Genomic DNA, 20,715 nt, shown 5'->3' on the forward strand with positions numbered 1-20,715 from the left:
TTTAAAAACAGCTAAAAACATTCCAAATGACTCCACAGTTAGCAGCACGGCCTTCCAGAACTGAGATGCCAAGTATCTTCCTACGCTTGACAGAATAATGGCATTTATCCAACTTCCCCCCCCCAAAAAAAATAACGTACCCAATATCCACATACAGCTAAGCAAAAAAGGAGCAGCCGGGAAAAGGAGGAGCAGTCAAATGAACATCAACCTTTTAATGGAATTCAGCTGGCTTAGCAAGCCAATCCGTAACCAATTAAGACTTCTTAACCACAACTTTTCTTACCAAAAGGTTGAATTACAACCAAATCAACAAATTCGTTCTCAGAAAAATATTTAATTGTACGTATATATTTGTAGTGGATTTGGTAGCGGAAGTTGGCAAGAGACAATGAAGTGCTGACGGTACAGAGTAACACGGGGTGTATTGGTTGCTTGGCCGTTCAGATCTCCCCACTTAGCAGTTACATGATCCACCATCTAAAACTGGAAAGCAAAAGAAGCGCCTCCCATTAGTGCCTCTCTGCACCTTGGGCACAATTATAAACATGGCTGGGCACTGTTTCAAAGAAATCTTATTTCCAGCAAAGGTTTTTACATATTTACACGACTGATGAAATTCTGTTTCTTTTGAGCCCGGGATGGACAAGAAAGCAAAGCTGTTCCAGAACAGCAGCCAGATCCTGCAGAAGGTAATTGCAATTCCTTTGAATTTGAAACAGTTGTGCCTAACTGTCCCACTGATTTCAGGGGAACTCAACACAATGAATTCACATCTGGTCGGGCCAGTGGTCACAAGCCATCAGGGTTTTCCTTCTTTCACACGATTAGAGGTGTGCAAAATGTTTCATTTCAGCTATTCTGAGCCAGATGCCCCATTTCAAATGCAAGACTGCTGAAGACAGGGTGCAGCTGCGATATGGTCTAATTTTCAGAATTTCTGGAGTGTTTCAAGCTTAAGACAGCCCATTTTGCACTCGAAACAGCAGTTTCACATACGGGATGAGACATTTCACAAAAGCACACCCTCAAACTTGTTAGAAAAGAAAGATTTTTCACATTCCTGCACACAATCTTTGCGTAAATGATGGAAATGTGCCCTCACAATCCTTTCAGTGAGAGGACAGTCCCAGACTGCCTAGGCCAGACCATTAAGAAGGGCAAGGATGGACCTACGGTAGGGTCTGTAACGAGTCCGTATGTTGCCTATCTTTAATTGAACCCAGTTTCACCAGTTCCCTTAACAAATGACTTCTGCTTGGAGTAAAACAGCATTTACTGACCTAGAAAGGAAGCAAAACAACACAATTATGGAAACTCACACAAGGCAAATCATCAGAAGGATTTCAAACACTGCTGCTCGGTTTAGGTGGTCTGACTGAAATGTCTATTTTCTACTGCAGCACGCTACAGAGTCCTGTTGCTAGAAAGTCTTAACAGCTGAATCTCGCAATGCTGGAAGGTCAGCTGCTCTATTCCATCTGGGTGATACTTTTTTTTTTTTGCAGTAGCTAAGCGAACACACCCAGGATCAATTTTTTTTCTGCTGAAATTTTAAACGGTCACATATCTATGGCTCATGTTTTCTTTTCTTTGCTCTCAATCTCAAATCCCTGGTTTACCGAAAAGGGAGAATGAGCCATCTAGGTGGAGGGAGGCTGTGATACCCAGCAACATCGTGATCAGAAGCACATCTGCATGATTTTCAACAACTGGGGAAAGTCTGCAAATACATCCACTGTGTACAATACAGCATAGGTGTACTTGGCTGCAGAAGGCCACCTGCAGAAGATTTAAATCTCTACAACTGGCAATAGAAATTACCAGCCACTGTTTGTAGCTTGACTTAAGAGACTTTTTTCCAAAAATAAAGAAGGAAACATTTCTTTAAAAGTCTAACCCTTAGATATATAAATAGCTTCTTTAGAATGAAGTGATTAGGTCGCCAAAGTCCTAGTTGCCTTGAGAAATTATAGCAGCATCATGGCCGGCTTTTCCAGGAACTTCTTGAACTCTGCCAGCCACTGGGCTCCAACTGCTCCATCCACAACACGGTGGTCACAGCTGAGTGTCACAGACATGACGCTGGCCACATCAAACCTGGGGGGAGAGGGAAAAAGGCCTTAAAAGCTTTTCCTTCCCAGAAAGGCAAAATTGGACTGACATTTGTTTTCAAAAAGTAGAACAACAAGACACTTCCAGCATCCTGAAAATAAATAATTCATATTTCCCTGATAAAGAGCATTTATCCTTTGAACTGATTTCATTTTGTTCCTATTAAGTCCACTATTTCTAAGCTTGGCTGATTTGGTGCCATGCTTCTCTGCTCCCTATTTAATCAATGACATAAACATCAACATATTTAAAACAAATATTACTAAAAAAGCCCAAATCTGTGTGTACACTTCCCACCTCAGCCAACCAATTACCATTCATTATTTTACTTATTTTTAAACGAACCTGCATTCATATCAGCCACCTGTCTTAATAGTAGCAATAATAAAAGGGAGTATTATCTCTTCTAATTAAAGGCAGGCAAAGTTTTTGAATTCACACAGACTTTCCAGAAATGTTCTAGGTTTGAAATGGCTGTTTTAAGCTCAGAACACTTCAGGTCAGGTTGTAACAGCGGTTTCAAATTCAAGAATATTTCAGAGTTGAAATGTTTGGCACACTATTTTGAATATGGTACATTCCTTTATGCTTGAGCTGAGGTTTCATAAAAACCTAACCTGATTTCACAAGCCTGACATTTTCCTATCTCTGGTCTTAATTCATTATTCATTTAAACATCAGTGCCTTCCACAACTGGAGCCGGACAAAAAAAAGCTCTTAAGTATGAAATGCAAGCTATAATTAGCAAAGAAGCTGCTTATTATCTTTAGTATTTTCTCATTCGCAAAATAAGAAACATCTCCCTTTTCATCAGATGCCGGCTTTCCACTGAAATATTTTTTAAAACAAGTATTTACCCTTTTTCATTATCTGCTGGGACCAGCCTTTTCTCAGATGCACCAACTGCCAAAATACAAGCCTGCGGTGGGTTGATTATGGCTGAAAAATTCTTAATGCCATACATTCCTAAATTTGAGACTGTAAAGGTTCCTCCCTGTAAAGAAACACACACCTTAAGGCTGTTTTAATCACTGCATTGCGTGCTGCAAACTGGAAAAGGAAAAAGCATCATCCTGAAAAACATCATCACAACCAAGTCCACAGAACATTTCCTTTGAGACACCGAAACGCAGGGAGAGTTTCAGGAAGGCCCCTCACCTGGAACTCGCGGGGCTGAAGCTTGCCTTCCCGCGCTTTGCTCGCTAATGTTACAATGTCTTGATTAATGGAAGCCAACCCCTTTGTGTGCGCATTAAACACGATCGGTGTTATAAGACCTGCCGGAGTACTGACCGCAACACTTACATCAACTACGTGATTTCTGAAAGACAGAAAGGGCGTCCATCTACAAGAATCCACAAACACTCACAAAACCAGGTTGAATAAATGCTGCAGGATGCTTCTTGGGAGAGCCTTCCAACTGGCCTTCTATGGGGAAGGAGCCAAACCTTCACCCCAGTCTGGGCCATCTGTGCACTTACTGCCTAATGACGGTGTCCAACCACGAAGAATTTGCTTCAGGCACCTTTAAACAAGCCAGAGCTGAAGCTTTAATAATGAAGTCATTGACAGAAAGCTTGGTATTCTGTGGCATCTCCTGCATAGGAACAGCCAAGGGAAGGAACACTGGTCAAATTGATCAATTAGCGAAGTCACCAAAGAACTTCTCTCCCCAAACTGGGGAACCTCCAGAAACAGAGTTCAACCCCCAGGATTTTCAGCAATGTCCCAGCTGCCTCAGGAATTTTGGGAATTGAAGTCCACACATCTGGAAGGCACCCAGTTCAAGAAAACCAACAGCCAGATGTACATAATCGTATTGCCACCCGAAGTACAATAATTGTGATTAGGCAACCAGAATTACCTGGCTGAGAAAGCTATGGCATTTCATCCCCATCTCCCTGTTCCCGTGCTTTCCAAACTGAATACGCACATTTTTCTCAAAGCCGGGTTCCAAGAAAGGAATGGTTTTGTTCTACTCTTAAGGCCAGAGGGCTTAATCTGATTTACCACCATTTGTAAGTGTTTCTTGCCCTTGCTTCTAACTGTAAAACTTACGTCTTCCTACGGAATTAGCCGTGAATGTATTATCTTTCCCTGACACTCTCCAAGTCTCAGACGACAGATTCCTAGAAATGCAAACCTGTGGGAATATCCACAGCTAGCTATTTGGAGGGAGGGAGAGTTAGAGGCATATAAGCATCCAGGCTGCTACGTAAGCCGGCTTATTTTCAGGCAGACCAAGGAACAGCCATTTGTTGATCTCTCGACAAGCCAAAGCACGCCTCTCCACGCAGCACGTTACCTGGTTGAGTTGCTTTCTCAGTGCCACTATTTCTCCCATGTCTATATCAATAGAGAGGTAATAGTGAGGTATCGTCTGCTTAGACTGCATCAAACGCTGGGCAATCACCTGTGAGCAGAGACAGCAGGATTCGCATAAGCAGCTAACATTACCTAAAATGAAGTCAACAGCTTTTACACTCTTCTCTTAAAGCAGAGCTGGGAGCCTTAATGCAGCATTCTTTTTAAATGCCCAGAAAAGCTAACTCCCAACTATCAGTCAAGATTTACCTCCAAATACCTGGTATCTGATCTCAGCTTTGTCTAATCACTTCAGGCTAATTCTTATTTCTGCTTTCTCTGTCCTCTTTAGGCCTGATTAACATTCTGAATGCAAATGACCAAGAAGGGGGGGGCTGTCTGATTATAATAATTTCCCTCCCCTTAGCAATTCCAAAGGAAGCCCTTGGAAATTCCCCAAGTTAAAACCTTCCTGTGTTAACCCAGCCCTTGCCCTCTGCGAGGACTGAAGAGCAGTGATCCCAGAGCCCCTTCGTGGGTCTCAGTTAAAAGGACTGTCATCAACCAAGGAAGCAACAGTTCGATGTCATGGTTAAGGCACTGGGCTAGAAACCAGGAGACCCTGAGTTCTAATCCCACCTTGGGCACAAAGCCAGCTGAGTGACCCTGGGCCAGTCACTCTCTCTCAGTCCTAGGAAGGAGGCAATGGCAAACCACTTCTGAAACCTTGCCAAGAAAACTGCAGGGACTTGTCCAGGCACTCACCAGGAGTCAACACTGACTCAAAGCCACATGTACCTGCCTACCTACGACTTGAGAAGAGCCAAGGGCTGTGACTTACCTTGCGAATATTGCTAATGGGAATATCAGTAAAGACACCTATGGGGACAGACGCAGCCACTGCTCGTGCAGCTGGAGGAGCGGGTGCAGCCAGAGGAACTGCATCTGCTGCCCGGGCCTGTGGGAATACAAGCACACCGATGAAGAAGCCAAAGGGCTGGCTGGCAGAACGGAGGGAGAGCTTAGGATTCTCCACGTTATTCCAGGAGAGTTTTAGAGCTGTACCAAAGGCCCCTGGCTGCTTCCTCGCTGTTAATTTTCTCAAGTTTACAAGATGCTTCCAGCTCTTTCCTTTGCTTCATCCAATCCTCTATAGCCCATTAGCATGCTTGAAAGCAAGTTTTCAGCAGAAGAAACTCAGTAGGGTTGAAAAAAAAAGAAGAAAGAAAAGGAACTCGGGAGATTTAAGGAAGGGGGAAGCCAAAAAGGCATCACAACCGGCGATGATAGTGAAAACACTGGCGCTGACTTTTGCTCTAGCCAGATCTTGCCCTACAGCTTGCAGACCTTCACCCCTTCTCATAAAAAGGCTAGGTAGTGGAGATACAACAAGCAAATGCTTGGCAGATTTACTAGTATATAATTCCACCTGGCTCCACTTGGAAAGTCAGGGGAAAGATTATGTTTGCATCACGTTCCTAGGGAAGGTTCTCTGAAAGAACACCAGCTTAAGACAGGAGGTGGAACCACTGCTGGATTCTCCAACACGCCCCAAGAATGAAGCTTCCCTGAATCAGATCCTACCTAGCTCAGGTAACACTCTGTGGATAAGCTCCCGCTGAACACTGAGGTCAGAACAACCAACGTGCTACTCACTGGGGCAACTTTAGATGGCACAAATGAGTCAATGTCCTTCTTCGTGATCCGTCCGTCTGGTCCCGTACCTGGTGAGACGTGCAAGGAAAAGCCTCTCATGCAACAGGTGACTAAACCATTTTAGAGGACGGCTGACAAGGCCTCAGGAAAGACATCGCTCACCTTTCACCTGCGACAGATCGATTCCTTTCTCTGCTGCTAATTTCTTTGCTAGAGGGCTCACGAAGATTCTCCCTTTATGCGCAGGAGTCTTGACTGGAGGGACCACAGCCTGGGATGAGGCAGATGGCACAGCCGTCTTGAGAAGAGGAAGAAGACAGGAGTTTGCAAGATGGGCTGTTTTGGAAGGTCCCCACCATCCCAGAACTTATTTGACTCTGCTGCACTCTGGATGTATGCCTGGGATGCGGCATTAGTCCTCTTTAGTCCAATACACAACAGCCTTGCAGAACTGTGTTCACACAAACATAGCCAGAACTCAGAGTGCGAATGGGAGCAGGCCACGAAAGTCTGCTTGTTCAGCCTAAACATTCAAAAAGCCTCTTTGCCACCCAATAGAAGCCTCAACGCCCCCTCTATGAATGTTTTCTTTAATCTGACAGGTAGCCTTTTTATTTGGCAGTTTTAGAAAGAGGATTGTGTACAGACAGTCCTGCACTTCCCTTGCTAACGACTAGCGGTCACTTCCAGCTAAGAAAGCCTCTTGCACAAGAGGAACTAAAGCTGGAATGTCTTTGGGGCTCCGAGAAATCAACTTGGCGACCCCCCCCCTGCTCTCCCCCCTGATGTAGCCTTCTGGGGGCTGTACGTACAGGGCTTGGTGGCAGCGGCAGTGGCGACACTGGAGGCTTGATATCAGCCATCCCAGCATCTCTATAGTCCGCGAAAGCAGGAATGTCAGACTCCTTCTCTACAATGATGCAGAGTGCAGTTCCCAAGGGGACATCTCTGGTGCCTTCTGGTATCAAGATCTTCGCTAAGTAACCTTCTTCTTGCACTTCAAAGCCTTAAAAGAAGAGAAAGAAATAAACAGTCTGGGGAAGAAAGGAACTGCTTAAACCAATCTTGGAGATGGAATAAGTCTGCTCTGCACCAAGTCAGACCTTCCAGCAAATATGATCATTGACAAACCATCCATTAAATTAGGAAATTTGGAGGTGCCGTCCACAAGTGAAAAACACTCCGGAACCTTTTTTTTGGCAAGTATCTAACCCTGCAAGGCAGGTGAAGAGTGTTTCAAATACTGCTATGGAAGTATAATCCAGCGCAGTGTTGGCTAATGTTGTAAAAAGGGGTGGAAAGGGGGATCTTGTCCATGTTGCCTGCCCTTTAAGAAAGGCAAACAGCAAAGCCTCCCTGGAAGATCTGGTTGCCCAGCATGGAGAAATTCTCACCTATTGTCGCTTTGTCCGTCTCAATTTCTGCCAACAAATCCCCTTCGCTCAGTTTTTCGCCAACCTTCTTTTCCCACCTCTGAACGGTGCCCATTGTCATCGTAGGAGAGAGGGCAGGAAGAAGGATCTAGGAGAGTGGAAAATGCAGCAGCTTTCTTGTTGTGTGTTTTAAAATCCAGCACTACCACCCAGTATCTGCCCTTCTTGCACCTGTAAAAAAAGCCCAACTAAGAGATAAAATGCACTGTGGGCATTTAACTGAGCAGAAAGTTCCTCTGGAGATGAGAAAGAGACGTGAGCGTCTTACAAGGGAACATTCTAATCGTGTAACCAGCACAACTGAATTCCGAGTTTCTGTTTTTACAGCAGGAATCAAAGTCGTTCAACAGATACTGCTAGTTCCGTCCATGCCTGGACAGGAGCCTCCCGTTCTCTGTTCCCACCAGGCTTTCAGAGTCACAGCAAAACGGCTCATTTGCTCTCCTCCTCCCTCACAAATGAGGCTCCTGGCTGGCACTGAGTCCGAAGTGTAGCAACGGGTCTAAAGCTAGAAGGGAAATAAAAACGTACCATAAGGAGAGTGGGAGAGAACAGAGTAAAAACCGGGATCTGCGTCGTACCTGCATATGGGGAGGATAGGAGCTGCCTGGAGCTTGTGCGGATGGCTGAGTCGCTGGTGCTGGGGGAGTGGCCGGAGGAGGCGGGGGCGGTGCTGAGGGTGACGGGGCAGCGGCTGCCGAATCCAAAGTATAATCCTTAAAGGCATCGATAAGTTCAGGCCTAAAAGAAGGAAGGAACCTTAAGCTGACATAAAGGGATGACATAGCCCTGACGTTGCAACCAGGAACCCACTCAAGCCTTAAACCTAGAAGGTGGGAGGCAAGGCCACACAAGGCCCAGGAAACATTTTGCTGTTGAAAAAGAATATGAAATCGATAGAAAGATGGGCATCTTTAAAGGGGAGGTTATTCTAAATCGGAATAATCTGACCAAACCGCTACAGGAGAGAAAGAAAAACGAAGGGAGCGGAAGATATTCACAGCTTGACTCACTTGTCCACAGTGATGCAGATTATGGATCCTACTGGAACATCACGTGTTCCTTCAGGCACCAGGATCTTGGCCAGGTAGCATTCTTCCAGGCTCTCGAACCCCACCGTTGCTTTGTCGGTCTCCACCTTTAAGACACACACAGCAGTCCCCTTGAATCGTGTTTCACAACTCAGCATTCCTGGCCAAACCTGGCCAAGACCAATTCAAGCTCTACCTCCCATTTCAGCCACCAACAGCATCAGGAAAGTAAAAAATGGGCTCTCCTCCCCAAGGCTGCTAAACTGAAAGCTGATTCAGAACCCAATCAATAAAATGGCACTATCGATGCTCTTCCATCAAGAAGGTGACCGAGGGCCGAATTCAAACCCAGCTCATCCGGCTGGCTTGAAAGCTCCAGGTTCTGCCGTTCCCGAAGTACCTCCGCAATCAGGTCTCCCTCGCTGATCTTGTCCCCTTCTTTCTTCTCCCAGCGAGCAATTGTCCCCATCTGCATTGTAGGGGAGAGGGCAGGCAAAGGCACCTGCGAAGGAGCAAGGAATGAGACAGGCCCTTCCCGCCCAGAGGACCTGCTGCATCCGCTGCAGGACCTCCGGGTCGCGTCCTCCTCCGGCCCTCCTTGCACGAAGCAGCTTTAGCTCCTGGAGGGAAGAGAAGGGAGAAGCGACCAGGCACAAAAACCAGGAGGCTCGGGACGCCCCAGCGCAGGCACCGGGCAGGGCGACGGACGGTCGGGGGCGTCGGGAGGGGCCGCAGGCGGAAAGCGCTCCTTCGGGGGCGGATGGCCAAAAGCCACGCGTGGCGCCCCCCCATCCAGGCCCCGTCAGCAGAGGAAGCCGGGAAGACGCCCGCCGGCGGAAAGCGGGCAGGAGGCGGGGACCGTCGCCCCTCACCTTCTCGTGGGGCGGGTGGCTGCACCAGTGGCGGCGGGGGGGCGCGGGCGGCCGGGCGCGGGGGCGCAGCAGCGGGGCGCCCCCTCCTCCTCCTCCACGGGGCCCCCAGGAGGAGGGGGCGGCGGCCGCGGCCCAGCTGCCCCAGGCGCGGCCCCTCCGAGGCCGCGGAGGCCCCTCCGCGCTCGCCCCCGGCAGTCGGGCCCCCCGCGGGGCCGCGCCCTGCGACGCCAGCACGCGCCTGGCCAGCACGCGCCACATCTCGGGCTGAGCGGCGGCAGAGCAGCAGGAAGGCAGCGAAGGGTCCCGGTTGGGGCGGGCGAGTGACCTCCCTTCTCCCCGCTGGCGGGCAGCGCCGTGCGGCGGGGCGTCGCACGACGGGGCCGCAAAAGGGCCGTCAAGCCGCGCGGGGGCGGGGCCTCGCCCGGCGCGGCCTGACCCGAGGCGACCTCCCCGGCTGCGCATGCGCTGTTCCCCAGGCCCTCACGTGGCTTCTTCCCCGGCCGGGGCTGCCTTTGCGGAGGGCGCGCGCGCGGGTCGCGGTGGGGCTCCGTCCGTGCCGGCGGCTGGGGGGGCGGAGGGCTGAGCTCGGGTGGGCTCGTTCCCCCCCAAACGGGGCGCAGCGGCTCTTTCCCGGCTTGGGCTGAACCGAAGTGCGGATGCAACCCGGCGCTCCGCCCGTCCCCGCGAAGAAGGGGGGGGCTCTGCACGGCGGGCTCTGCGCCCCGCTTCCCCCCCGCCCCGGAGCTGCGTAACGAGCCCAGGGTTGGAAATGAAAACTCCTGAATGGAAAATGCAATGGTTGACCCTGGCTGCTGTTAGTTTTCTGCTCCCCGTTTGTTGCATTTTGCTTCTGGATCCTTGGCTTCCGTGCTTGCCTAGCTCACTGTCAGCTACCCGGAGCAGCTTTGGCAAGTTGGACAGCCCTGAGAAACACGCAGATAAATGCAACAGTGGTATCCCCCTTTACAACCCAAAAGCATTAGCCTCCACACCCACAAATGATTCATTTTGCTCCCGTTTATTGTGTATTTTTCAGCCACCTGGGGAATTTTTGTCCTAGAACCAGTGGTTAGGGCTTTGCCCAAAGGATTCTGGGAACTGTAGTTGAAGTAGGTGCTGGAAAGGCTAGAGCAGTGTTTCCCACCCTAGGCAACTTTCAGATGTCTGTACTTCAGCTCCCAGAATTCCCCAGCCAGCATGGGGAATTCTGGGAGCTGGAAGTCCACATATCTTAAAGTTGCCACGGTTGAGAAACATTGGGGTAGAGTGCTATGCCCCTTTTCTTTGGTTCCCCTCTGTGGGCTTCCCAAACCGTTTGGCTTCCAGATGTGTTTATCAAATTTATATGGCCGCCCATCTTACACAGAGTGACTCTGGCGGCATACCATTAATTAAAGCTATGTATGTACTCTGTGTGTCTGTGTGTATATAAACAATCAAAACAAAACAAAAAAGGCACAAGGGGGAGTGAGTGTTAACTGCAATAGGAGAGCAATCTTAGGGCGGTTGGTCCCTCCCTCCCTCCCTCCGTCCCCCCCCATGTTCCAGTGAGCTTGAGGCTGGAAGGCAAACTTGCTACTATTGCTCTCCTGCTGGGTAAAAATCCCGTAATTCTCAACCAGTTTGGTCCCAGGATTAGGATGCACTCCACTCCCGCTCAGCTCAAGAGCAAACAGGCTGGGGATCATGCCAAGGGAGAGCAAATGATGCTGAAACCAGTAACGCAACACTGTTTATCTTATTTCAGGAACAAAGTTCAGAGATTCTGAGTTTAAAGAAAATGAGTTCAGTTTTATGGAAATAAAAGATGCAAATTTGGTCATAAAATACCTTTCCAATTCTCCCCCCCCCCTTTTCCCATTTCTGGCAGATAAGCCCATGGGACAAGGAAGTACTAATGCAATTTAAGTTTAAATAAAATAGGTTATTTTAAAAAATGTACAATTTTGACCTTAAAGCACATCTCTAGTGGAAATAAACTTTTTCTTTAAAGTAACAACAACTCATGCTACCTCTCTGCAAGCCACTAAATTCATGCAACAGCAAAACCAGTCACAAAAAGGTATTTTTTTCTGGAATGACATCCCCTACCCACTGATAAACTGCTTCTCTCAAAAGCCAGCTTTAAAGTTCCTATTTTGAATTGCAAGGATTGGACTCGAATGGCAGCTGCAGACAGAGTCTAACAGAGGCATTCAAAAGGCCCTCCTGCTCCTTCTGTATACAGAGGACACAGCAGGACAAACACCACATAAATCTTGTCTCTCCAACAAACAGGCAAAACAGAAAATCACTGGGGACTTAATGTACCTTCATAACAAAATAAAGCTAATTATGGGAGCCACATGCGTCAGCATTAACAGGAAGCCCATATAAAGCCTTTTTGCCTTTCCTAGAAAAATGGAGAAAATACAATATGCAGAAATATACAGAAAAAAAGCACTCACACTGGTATAAAAATATACACTGTCCTTGTTCAACAACAATGTAAACCAATACAAAATAATTCCAAGAAACAGGAACAAGTTTACCAAAAGGATATGTTCAAATCTATAAAATGATCAAAGACACCATTTCTTTCCCACTTTCAGCCTCCCACAAAAACGACAGACTGCTGGACAGGCGGACGTTCATTCAGATAGCCGGTGCGCACTAGCAGCCACGCAGGCTTTGGAGCCTGGCGCTGCAATGTTAGGAAAGTTGGCAGCAAAGCAACCGATTCGACCACATTCTGGGGTGCCTAAGGCAAATGCTGGGTTTCTCTGGACCCCGCTGGCTGTTCATCAAAGCAGGGCCAAGGGTGTGCAAACAGGATACTTCCCCATTCCTAATTCAGCATTTTAGAGCACAAAAACAGGAGTTGTCGAAGGAGTTATTGTCATGCGCTTCTGCATGGGGTGGGCGGGTGACGTCACACACATGACATCATCATAGCCTCTTACAGCCGCCTATGTATGTGACTCTAAGCTTGTGATGACTTTGGTCTACTGACTGGCTTATAAGGAACTAACTGAGGCTTGTACAGAATAATTGCAAACACTCCGTGTATCCAAATATTTTCCCCAAACGATCTGTCCAGGCGTGCTTCTCCTACAGAGCTAACAATAATTTACTCTGCTGGATCGAGTATCTGCAATCTCTGTACAAACTCTAGTTATGCACAAAGTATGTGTGTCTGGACTGTTTGTGTCTGAGGTCCGGCTGGTGCAACACTCTGCTTACAGATCCAGGAGTAGCTAAGATCACCATCTGGCTGATTCCCGAGGCTGAACCACCAATTTTGCACACCACAAAAAGGTGGTGGGTTGAACACCGGCAGGCAAAATTAAAATTCTTGTTTGCTTGAGGCAAGCAAGGCAGATGACTTATTTTCTGTAAGCAGAAGAGCCAGCAGGGCAATAGGAAAACACCACCCCACAATTGCTGGTGTTGTGTGCAACAGCTTCAGACCAGACTATAAAGAAGGGCTGGGGTTTTGCCCTCTTTCTGCTGACAGACCTTCCAGAAATCCTGTTGTAATGCCCTGGTGGAAGTTTATCTGAAAACATACGCGACACCTCTTAGCTATCCATCTTGGTTGATAAGGCTGACAGGAAAAGAAAATTAGCTACTAGGCGGAAAAATCAGTGTCATGGATTCAAACCAAGCTATAGAAAACCAAGACGTCTGCCTTCCCCCCGATGCTGGTGGTGATGATTAATCAAACTGCATCCAGAGGGAAAGGAGGACAGAGAAGATTGCGTTGTGCCAATTGGTCCCTGGGAAAGCAGAGATGTGGACCTTGGGGTCTTTTTCCCAGTGCAAAACCAGAAGGGGAACATGGGCACTAAAGCAAAGGGTAACAATCTTTTTCACACCCTCAAATAAAGTAACAGCAGTTTCAAGACCAGAATGCAAAACAATAAAAGCAAAAGTAATCATCCTGCCCCCTCCAATACAATACGGTCAAGTAGATCCTCTCTGATCTAGACCACAAGTCATTTGTCCTCTGGAGGAGATCCTGCTGGTGCCTGATGTTGCAGGAGAGGGTCCTGGGCACAGAGTTCCTTGGAAAAAAATTGCTGGCAAGCGCTACATCAGCGCTGGAAAACAGTGTCTAGTTTTGGCCATCATTGCAAACGTGCAAATCTTGAAATACCGTCCGTTGCCAACTGAACTTCTCCAGATTCTCAAAAGCGGCAGGATGGAGCAGCAAAGAATCACATCTTTTAGGACCATCCCTGGCTAAATACAGAAGGGGTGCATTGGGACTGTTGAATGAGACAGTATTTGGCTGTAATGTGCTGGGCATCCTTGCTCAAAGCGAAAGTTCATCCCTGTTCCTTCATTTGGCAGTTTGAATCACACGTAGTTTTTTTTGGTCAGCATCTGGCACGTCCAGCAGCAGACAGTGAGGGTTTTAGTTCTCCCCATGGTCCTCTTCCACCCACGCCACAATCTTTCCCTCCCACCCGGGAATAAGATCATCATCATGGAAAACCTACAGGAAGAGCACAGAGAAGGACCTTGGTCAACAAGAACATTCCTCGGAGCAGCCCAAGGCCACCCATCTCTGATTGGGAACTGGCCTGAAATCTCTCCTTAAGCCTCTCCAGGACAGGCGTTAGGGCTGTCGGCACAACTCTTGAGAAACACAATCTCACTCTTAACATGATAAAAGTTGATTCCAAACTCAGCACTGGAGCTGGCCCACTTTTCTAGCTTACTGGTAAGTTCTTGTTTTTCAGTGCTGCAGGGTATGATTCTTCATGTTCACACATGCATGTGAACACACACACACACACACACACACACTTTCCACCCCAGTAGGGCAACTTCCACAGCCTGACTAGGAGGTGCTGGTCCAAAGTGCCCCCTCACCTCCTCTTTGACTGTGCCAAACTCTGGATCCAGGGCTTTGAAGTGGTACCGGTGTGTTCCATCCCGATCAATAGCTGCTTTGAAGTCCCGTAGCGTCACCTCCCCTAATCTGCAAAGCACGAGAGGAAGAGGAGAGGAAGGGCGGGCTACCACGCTGGATGGCACCCTGTGTGCTGGGAAGGGAATCCCATGGAGGCGCCAATTCGGGGTCCCAGGAAGGGGATCCTGGGGCTGAGGGCCTGCTGGCTTACCTCTTTGGGATGCTGACCATAAACGGGGTGAGGGAGCGATCCGTAAAGTACAGGACTTTGGTGCAGGCACTGCTGCTCACGGCAGGGGTGCTGTGAGAATGAGGCAGTTCTGCAAAAAAGGAAGACAGACTGAGCCACAGGGCAGCAAGATGCCGCTTCTCTTCCGATGGCTCCTGTTTCATTTCTGCAGCCTTCCTAAGCCAACAGGCCGGATTTATTCTCCCGGGACTAAGAGATCGATCAGAGAACAGCTCTCATTTCTGTGGCTTGCCACATTTTGAAATTCCAATCTGAGCTGGAAAAGGGATTGTGAAATGAGCAATTTTGGGGAGAATTGGAAGCAGAAGATGTGGATTTTTACGTTGCTTCTTTTTAAAAAAAGTGGGGAGGACTGAGCTAGAAAGAAACCAATATACCAATAGAAGGGAATAGAAACCAATATTCTTAGCTTGTGATGGGGGGGCGGTGGCAGCAAGAGGCTGCACTCCCACCCATGACCACTAGATGGCAGCTTATTCCCAGGAAGCCACTTTGCAGCCCCCTCTCAGAATAGCCAAGTGCTACCTGCTTATTTTTAAATTAAAAAAACATTTTTTAAATTCTTTTGTGTTGTATCCTTCTTTCTAAACTTTTTTTAACCATTTGTAAACTGCCCAGAGTCACTGGAAGCCAGGCAGGATATAAATTTAAATTATTATTGTTATTATTATTAGATGTTCAGGAGGCAATAACAACCGGAGATGCGGGAGATCCCTTTCTGCTCATAACAGGATCCAGGCAGGCTGCTAAAAGCAAGCATGCATGATTTAAGAGAGAGGGAGGACCACAGCTGGCTGGCCAAGGGGAGCAGGGAAGTCTGCCCCGTTTTCCAAAAGTGGCGACGCTCAGTAGCCTTGCCTATTGGGCTCCTGGAGCAGGACACCTCCTAATGGAGTACGGGAGCCTCAGAATTGCACTCACTGGAATTGGAAGGCCAAGATTCCCGGTATTCATTCACTGCGTGGCCTGCAGGTGACTTCCCTCGGACCTGGACAAGGAAAGCAGACGGATTAGGGACAGGCTCCTTGGATCCTTTCCCTGTTGTCTTTCAGAGGATGTTCAGGCCTGAGTTGAGCCCAAGAAGTACCGGAGGAGGTCAAAAATGTCAAGATGGCACCTTGAAACCACGCAAACGAAACCCTGCTCCTATTTTAGGTGCGCAAGGCCTCGCCAAGGACTGGTTCTCATTGCTCAAATCAATGACTTGGCTTGAATCAAGACTCAGCTCTTTCAGAGCAGCCTAGAAGCTATTAAGTGAGTCGTGCCCAATTTTACAACCTTTTTTGCAGCGGTTGAGCGAATCACGTGGTCGTTAAGTAAATCACATGGTTCCCCACTGATTTTGCTTGTCGGGAGCCGGCTGGGAAGTTGCAAATGGCGATCACGTGAGCCTGGGACACTGTAACCATTGTAAATACATGCCAATTGCCGAGTGCCTGAATTTTCATCATGTGACCATGGGGACGCTACAACAGTCCTAAGCGCGAGGACTGGTTGCAAGTCACTTTTTCCAGCGCCATCGTAACTTTGAACAGTTGTTAAGTGAATGGTCGTAAGTCGAGGACTATCTCTATGTGACAGACCCTCCACACAGGTGTAGGCTTCAATTCAAGCAGACATTATGCCCACCTCCATAGCAGAGGACTCTAGAGCACAAGGACACTCATGTAGCCCACCTAAGCCCAGAGTGAGGGCCACTTCTGGGAACCCGCGTAAGGGAAATTACGAGTTCCTCAAGGGGTGGGAAGGCCGAAACGCATCGAGCTGGCCCCAGGAGGCCTCTCACCCTCTTCTCCTGCCGCTTCTGCATCTCCATGCGGTGCAGCCTCTCCATGAGGCTGGAGATGCCCTGCTCCAGGCTGTCGATGGTGTGGTGCTGGGGGTCATGGCCGCTGAAGCTGTTCCGCAAACTGCGCAGGGCCTCGCGCACCAGCTGCAGGTCGCTGGTCTGCCAGGAGAGATCCGAAAGCAGGCGGTGGTTCTATCTACCCCCGAAAGTTCACAAGCCCCGGGAAAGGACCCCCATCCTTTGGGGCCGGAGCAGAACATACCCCTCTGTGCGCCGCGGAAGCCGTTCCTTTTCCCACCGTCTGGAGGGAGCCGTTGCTCTGACAGCTGTGGTTGCTGTACACAATCACCTGCTGTGCAAGAGAGGGGGGAACCTGGGTGGCAAGGGCCCTCCCCCAGCCACCATTCTCAAGCCTCGCTAGGAAGCTGCGTGCGGCAGGCAGACCCAGGGTCCTCCATCAGCACACTCTGCGGGTGGCCTAGTGCGGCCCAAAGGACGCTTTGAGCAGAGCAGGGCTGATTTCGAGGCCCCCTGCAATTCCCCTCGGGGCATCCTACAAACTGGCAGGTTTCCAGACCGCCATCACGCAGCACCCCTCTCCCCGGTCATCCAAAATACGACCCTCCTTTGTGAACACGCAGCCTGCACACCTGCCCTTTCAGGGGCAAGGCGAGAGGGAAACGGAGGGGATCTGCCCCGTGACTTGCCCCTTTCTAGTGCCCTGCACAATTAGAGGCCGACGCAAAGCAAACTCGGGCGTGCCAGAGGGCTACCGACCTCCTCCATGTCCTTCTTCAGGCAGCGGGCGAGCAGAACTTCCTTGTGCTCCAGCTCTCGTTCCAACTCAGCCTAGGAGGGAAGATGCCGGTCAGCCAGCGGGCACCACTGGAGGGAGGAGAGGGAAACGGGGAGGTGGGGGGAGCCCTACCTGCTGATAGCCCGCCTCGGAGAGCTGGCGCAGCATTTCCTCCATCTTGGCCTGGTGTTGGTGCAGGTGCCTGTCCTTCTGGCTTAACTCTTTCTGCAAGGGGGGGGAGGATTGGAGCCATCAGCAAGCAAGGAAGCTCAGCTCGGAGGGAGCAAAGAGTCTGGGGCCAAGCTCAGCGCGAAGGAGCCATCTGGGTCCTTCGCTGACCAGCCCTCCTGTTGGGGAACTACCCCAGGACGGGGGATCACCAGCTGAAGGGCAGGAGATCACCTGTTTTGAGTGTGGCAACCAGAAGCGGGCAGTGCTGCTGAAGGGAAAGTGGTTTGGGGTGAAAGGGGACAGATGTGATCGCATTTCCTTATTTCTTTTAGAAATTCACACATTTGATGTTGATGCTGCATAGTGAGAACTATCATGAAATACAATTAAAAGCAAACAGGCCAAACCAAAAAAAACCCTTCACCAAACCCCATACGAAAAGCAACCATCAAAAGGTGATCAAACACGCCACCCCCCCTCTAATGCAGGCCTGGGAAAAGAAGAGGGCTTCAGAGCATCTTTGAACATGGCTGGGGGGAAGCCAGACCTATCTTTGGGGGTGGGGGGGTTCCGGGGGCAGAACCTGCGACACAGAAGGCATAAAAGACAGATTTTGCACGAAAGCCCTGAAGGTTGAGTACGAGGCTGCCAAGGGGTTTCCTGTGCCTGGCTCTCCTGGGGGGGAGCTCTCTCCAGTCTGAAGCTCCGCAAGCTGGGAGGAAGGGATGTCCCAGTTACCTGGAAGCAGCAGGCTCCCAAGACCCTCCCTTGGCCCCGGAGGAGAGGAAGACCAACTTACTTTGTGTTCCGCCAGAAGCCGATTCCGCTCTTCCACTTTCCTCTGGAGATCAGCCTGCGCAAGCAAGATTTGAACGCTGAGCGGGGAACGCGGCTTGCAAACCCAGGCCGAAGATTCCAGGCGCAGATCTTAGGCCCACCTTTCTGCTCCCTTGTCCAGCAACATTGGCAACACTGCCCTTTCCAAGCCCCCCACAGCAGTGTTTCTCAACCTTGGCAGGTCGAAGATGGGTGGACTTCATGTCCCAGAATTCCCCAGCCAGCCATGGCTGGCTGAGGAATTCTGGGACATGAAGTCCACCCATCATAAAGCTGCAAGGTTGAGAAACACTGCTCCACAGGAGGAGCTCATCTGGGAAACTGAGGCTTGCTAGCAATCCCCAGCTGCCTCCCTCCTGCTCCCACTGGAGATGCCTGGACTTGCACCTGGCAAGACCTCTCCTGTGCCCCATGCCCTCCATCTTCTGCCAAAGCAGCCCTCACCCTCCATCAGCAGGTCTGGCAGACAGACCAAAGGACACACACTCACATTCTGGCTGTGCAACTCCTCCTTTTCCATGTTTGCTCTCAGCAGTTCCTGCTTTATCTGAAGCATCAGAGTGTCCTGCTGGGCCAGCCGCTGCTGCAGGGCATCCTGGGAACATAAACGAACACCTTTCAGGGCTCCAAGCACCCCCTTATCAATGCTGAAGAGCAGCACATTTGCACCTTGCCATGTGGTTTTAACCTATCCATTCTGATCTCTTTTTCTAGCACTGTTATTTTTTTAAGAGGTGACCCAAGCAAGTTCAATGACACCAGGGTTTCTCAACCAGGGTTCCGTGGCACCCTCGGGTTCCACGAGAGGTCCCTAGGGGTTCCCTGTGAGATCACGATTTGTTTAAAAAAAAGTGTTTCAAATTCGGGCAACTTCATATTAAAGAGGTAAGTTTCATTATTTTTATTTAAGAACACTGTTAATGCATATATACAGCCCTACATGTGAAACGAATATAGTAATTTTGGGACTTCTGGCTTATACTTCTGCAGGGGTTCCTCAAGGTCTGAAAAATATTTCAAGGGTTCCTCCGGGGTCAAAAGGTCGAGAAAGGCTGGACTAGACTGACCGCATTTTATTTAATCATTTCTTAGATTTCTAGCATGTCCCTTTAATTTTGACCTGGATGACACACTGGCTAGAAAATGGCAAAGGCACCAGCAGCTGAGGATTGTAAAGAGTTACTGATGAGCAAAAGGCTCAGAGATGCTAAGACAAGATGTCAGACGAGGCATAAGCTGTTGCTCTTTTTGCACACTTATGCTGTGGATTTTCTTACAAGCTGAACTGCACCTTTTCTTCCGTTCGCAAAACGCAGAAAGGACTTAGATTCTTCCTGAATGGAAGTGGAGGGGGAGGAAAAGAAGGGGGTTTAAACACACCTCCCCTAGGGTCATACCAGCCCTCTGGAAATGATGGTCCAGAAAAATATCCAAGTTTTAAGACCCACAATCTCTTGCTCCCAATATCCCGTATTTCTCATGAGCAGAAAGGAGGTTGGGAATCCTCAGACTACCTAAGGCCACCTTCTCACAACATGCAAAAGGCTTTGTTCAGAAGACCCTAGAACCTGCAACAGCTACTTTCCTAACAGGGTTTTTATTTTGCAGTTTCGGGGCCAAGAGATGGAATTTGCAAAGAGCATCTGCAAGCAGGCACCCCCTGCTATCTGTTTGGCTTCTTCACTTCCTTTATAAGCAGCCCCAAAACAACACTCTCTGGGCAGCTTACAGGGTTGATAAAGCATTAACACCCAACAAATGCAGGTTTAAAATACAATTCAAATGTTTAAAAGGGGGGGAAAAAAACAAAGGCCAAAACCTGTGCCAGGTCTTTGCTACAGAGAAGAACCTTGCCCAGTCTCTGAGGAGAAGGTGCCATGGCTGGGCAGCCACCACCAAAAAGGCCTTGACATCTTCTGCCCACCTTCCCTGGCAGGGAAGACCCAGGGAGGGCCTCTCAAGGGCTTCTTGGCAGACAGAGACCCCAAAAACCGCCTGCTTCCTTCTCCACACCCACATTCCCCGATGCAAGCTTTCTTTCTCACCTTCACTCCCTGCAGGTTTCGGCTTTCTTGCTTGTATTTCTGCAGCTCCTTCTGCAACGAAGCCAAAGGAAGGAGGTGGCAGTCAGCCCCTTTTCCGCACATCCCAGTTGCATTCTATTCTGCCCACCACCACCACCACCCTTTAGGCCAGATGCCAAGAACGCCCAGCATGAGACGGTTCTGGGCTTGCAGTCACTATCCGCACACTCCCTGGAGGAGACCAAATACTGCAGATCTGCCTCCCAATGCATGGGGTGGGGGGGCTGCTTTCATTACAGCGACCCCTCCTTCCTCTCTAAGTCAGTGAAGGTCACCGGGGCAGACAGGGCCACCTCACGGCACTGGATCTCTCTGCTCAGCAGATTTTGCTGCCAAGCCGGAGCCCCGAATTCCTCTCCTGCAAAGGGCAACACTCCACTGAGAATCTTAAAATGCCAGCGAAGTGGATTTCTCTTTCCCCCCGTCCCCTGCAGCCCCCAAATGGGGTTTCTTGTTAAGATTTATATCTGGTTCATG

At 49.3% G+C, this 20,715-nt stretch overlaps 2 protein-coding genes across 11 annotated transcripts in view; both read right to left on the bottom strand.

The window, feature by feature from the left end:
* Window positions 1-317: 317 nt before the first annotated feature.
* Window positions 318-9,772, bottom strand: DLAT (dihydrolipoamide S-acetyltransferase). 3 transcript variants are annotated; one of them, XR_010068485.1, is made up of 15 exons: window positions 9,412-9,771; window positions 8,940-9,041; window positions 8,522-8,646; window positions 8,090-8,249; window positions 7,470-7,596; window positions 6,888-7,081; window positions 6,238-6,373; window positions 6,076-6,143; window positions 5,261-5,377; window positions 4,421-4,528; window positions 3,597-3,712; window positions 3,274-3,436; window positions 2,973-3,109; window positions 1,901-2,100; window positions 318-1,283 (listed from the first exon to the last, which is right to left on the bottom strand). XR_010068485.1 is itself a non-coding variant. In XM_063311469.1 (15 exons), the coding sequence occupies exons 1-14, from the start codon at window positions 9,667-9,669 to the stop codon at window positions 1,971-1,973; spliced, it is 1,941 nt and encodes a 646-aa protein (XP_063167539.1). In that variant the 5' UTR covers window positions 9,670-9,772; the 3' UTR covers window positions 318-1,283; window positions 1,962-1,970. The 3 variants fall into 3 exon arrangements, 2 of the variants coding, with proteins under 2 accessions (XP_063167539.1, XP_063167537.1); XM_063311469.1 differs by having other exon boundaries at window positions 1,962-2,100; window positions 9,412-9,772; XM_063311467.1 differs by having other exon boundaries at window positions 318-2,100.
* A 2,093-nt stretch (window positions 9,773-11,865) lies between these two features.
* The window catches only part of DIXDC1 (DIX domain containing 1), a 47,471-nt gene continuing 38,621 nt past the window's right edge, over window positions 11,866-20,715 (bottom strand). For 4 of the 8 annotated variants that reach the window (XM_063310937.1, XM_063310935.1, XM_063310939.1 and 1 more), the window contains exons 10-20: window positions 20,200-20,250; window positions 18,645-18,749; window positions 18,117-18,170; window positions 17,279-17,371; window positions 17,128-17,199; window positions 16,613-16,702; window positions 16,348-16,509; window positions 15,483-15,549; window positions 14,523-14,631; window positions 14,272-14,380; window positions 11,866-13,891 (exon numbers count right to left, since the gene is read on the bottom strand). In XM_063310937.1, coding sequence (XP_063167007.1) covers window positions 13,811-13,891; window positions 14,272-14,380; window positions 14,523-14,631; window positions 15,483-15,549; window positions 16,348-16,509; window positions 16,613-16,702; window positions 17,128-17,199; window positions 17,279-17,371; window positions 18,117-18,170; window positions 18,645-18,749; window positions 20,200-20,250 — 993 coding nt within the window. In that variant the 3' untranslated portion in view covers window positions 11,866-13,810. The remainder of the gene's footprint in view (window positions 13,892-14,271; window positions 14,381-14,522; window positions 14,632-15,482; window positions 15,550-16,347; window positions 16,510-16,612; window positions 16,703-17,127; window positions 17,200-17,278; window positions 17,372-18,116; window positions 18,171-18,644; window positions 18,750-20,199; window positions 20,251-20,715) is intronic. The other 4 variants (XM_063310936.1, XM_063310940.1, XM_063310942.1 and 1 more) reach the window with 1 other exon arrangement.

Source organism: Candoia aspera, chromosome 9 (assembly GCF_035149785.1).
Source record: "Candoia aspera isolate rCanAsp1 chromosome 9, rCanAsp1.hap2, whole genome shotgun sequence".
Classification (NCBI taxonomy): domain Eukaryota; kingdom Metazoa; phylum Chordata; class Lepidosauria; order Squamata; family Boidae; genus Candoia; species Candoia aspera.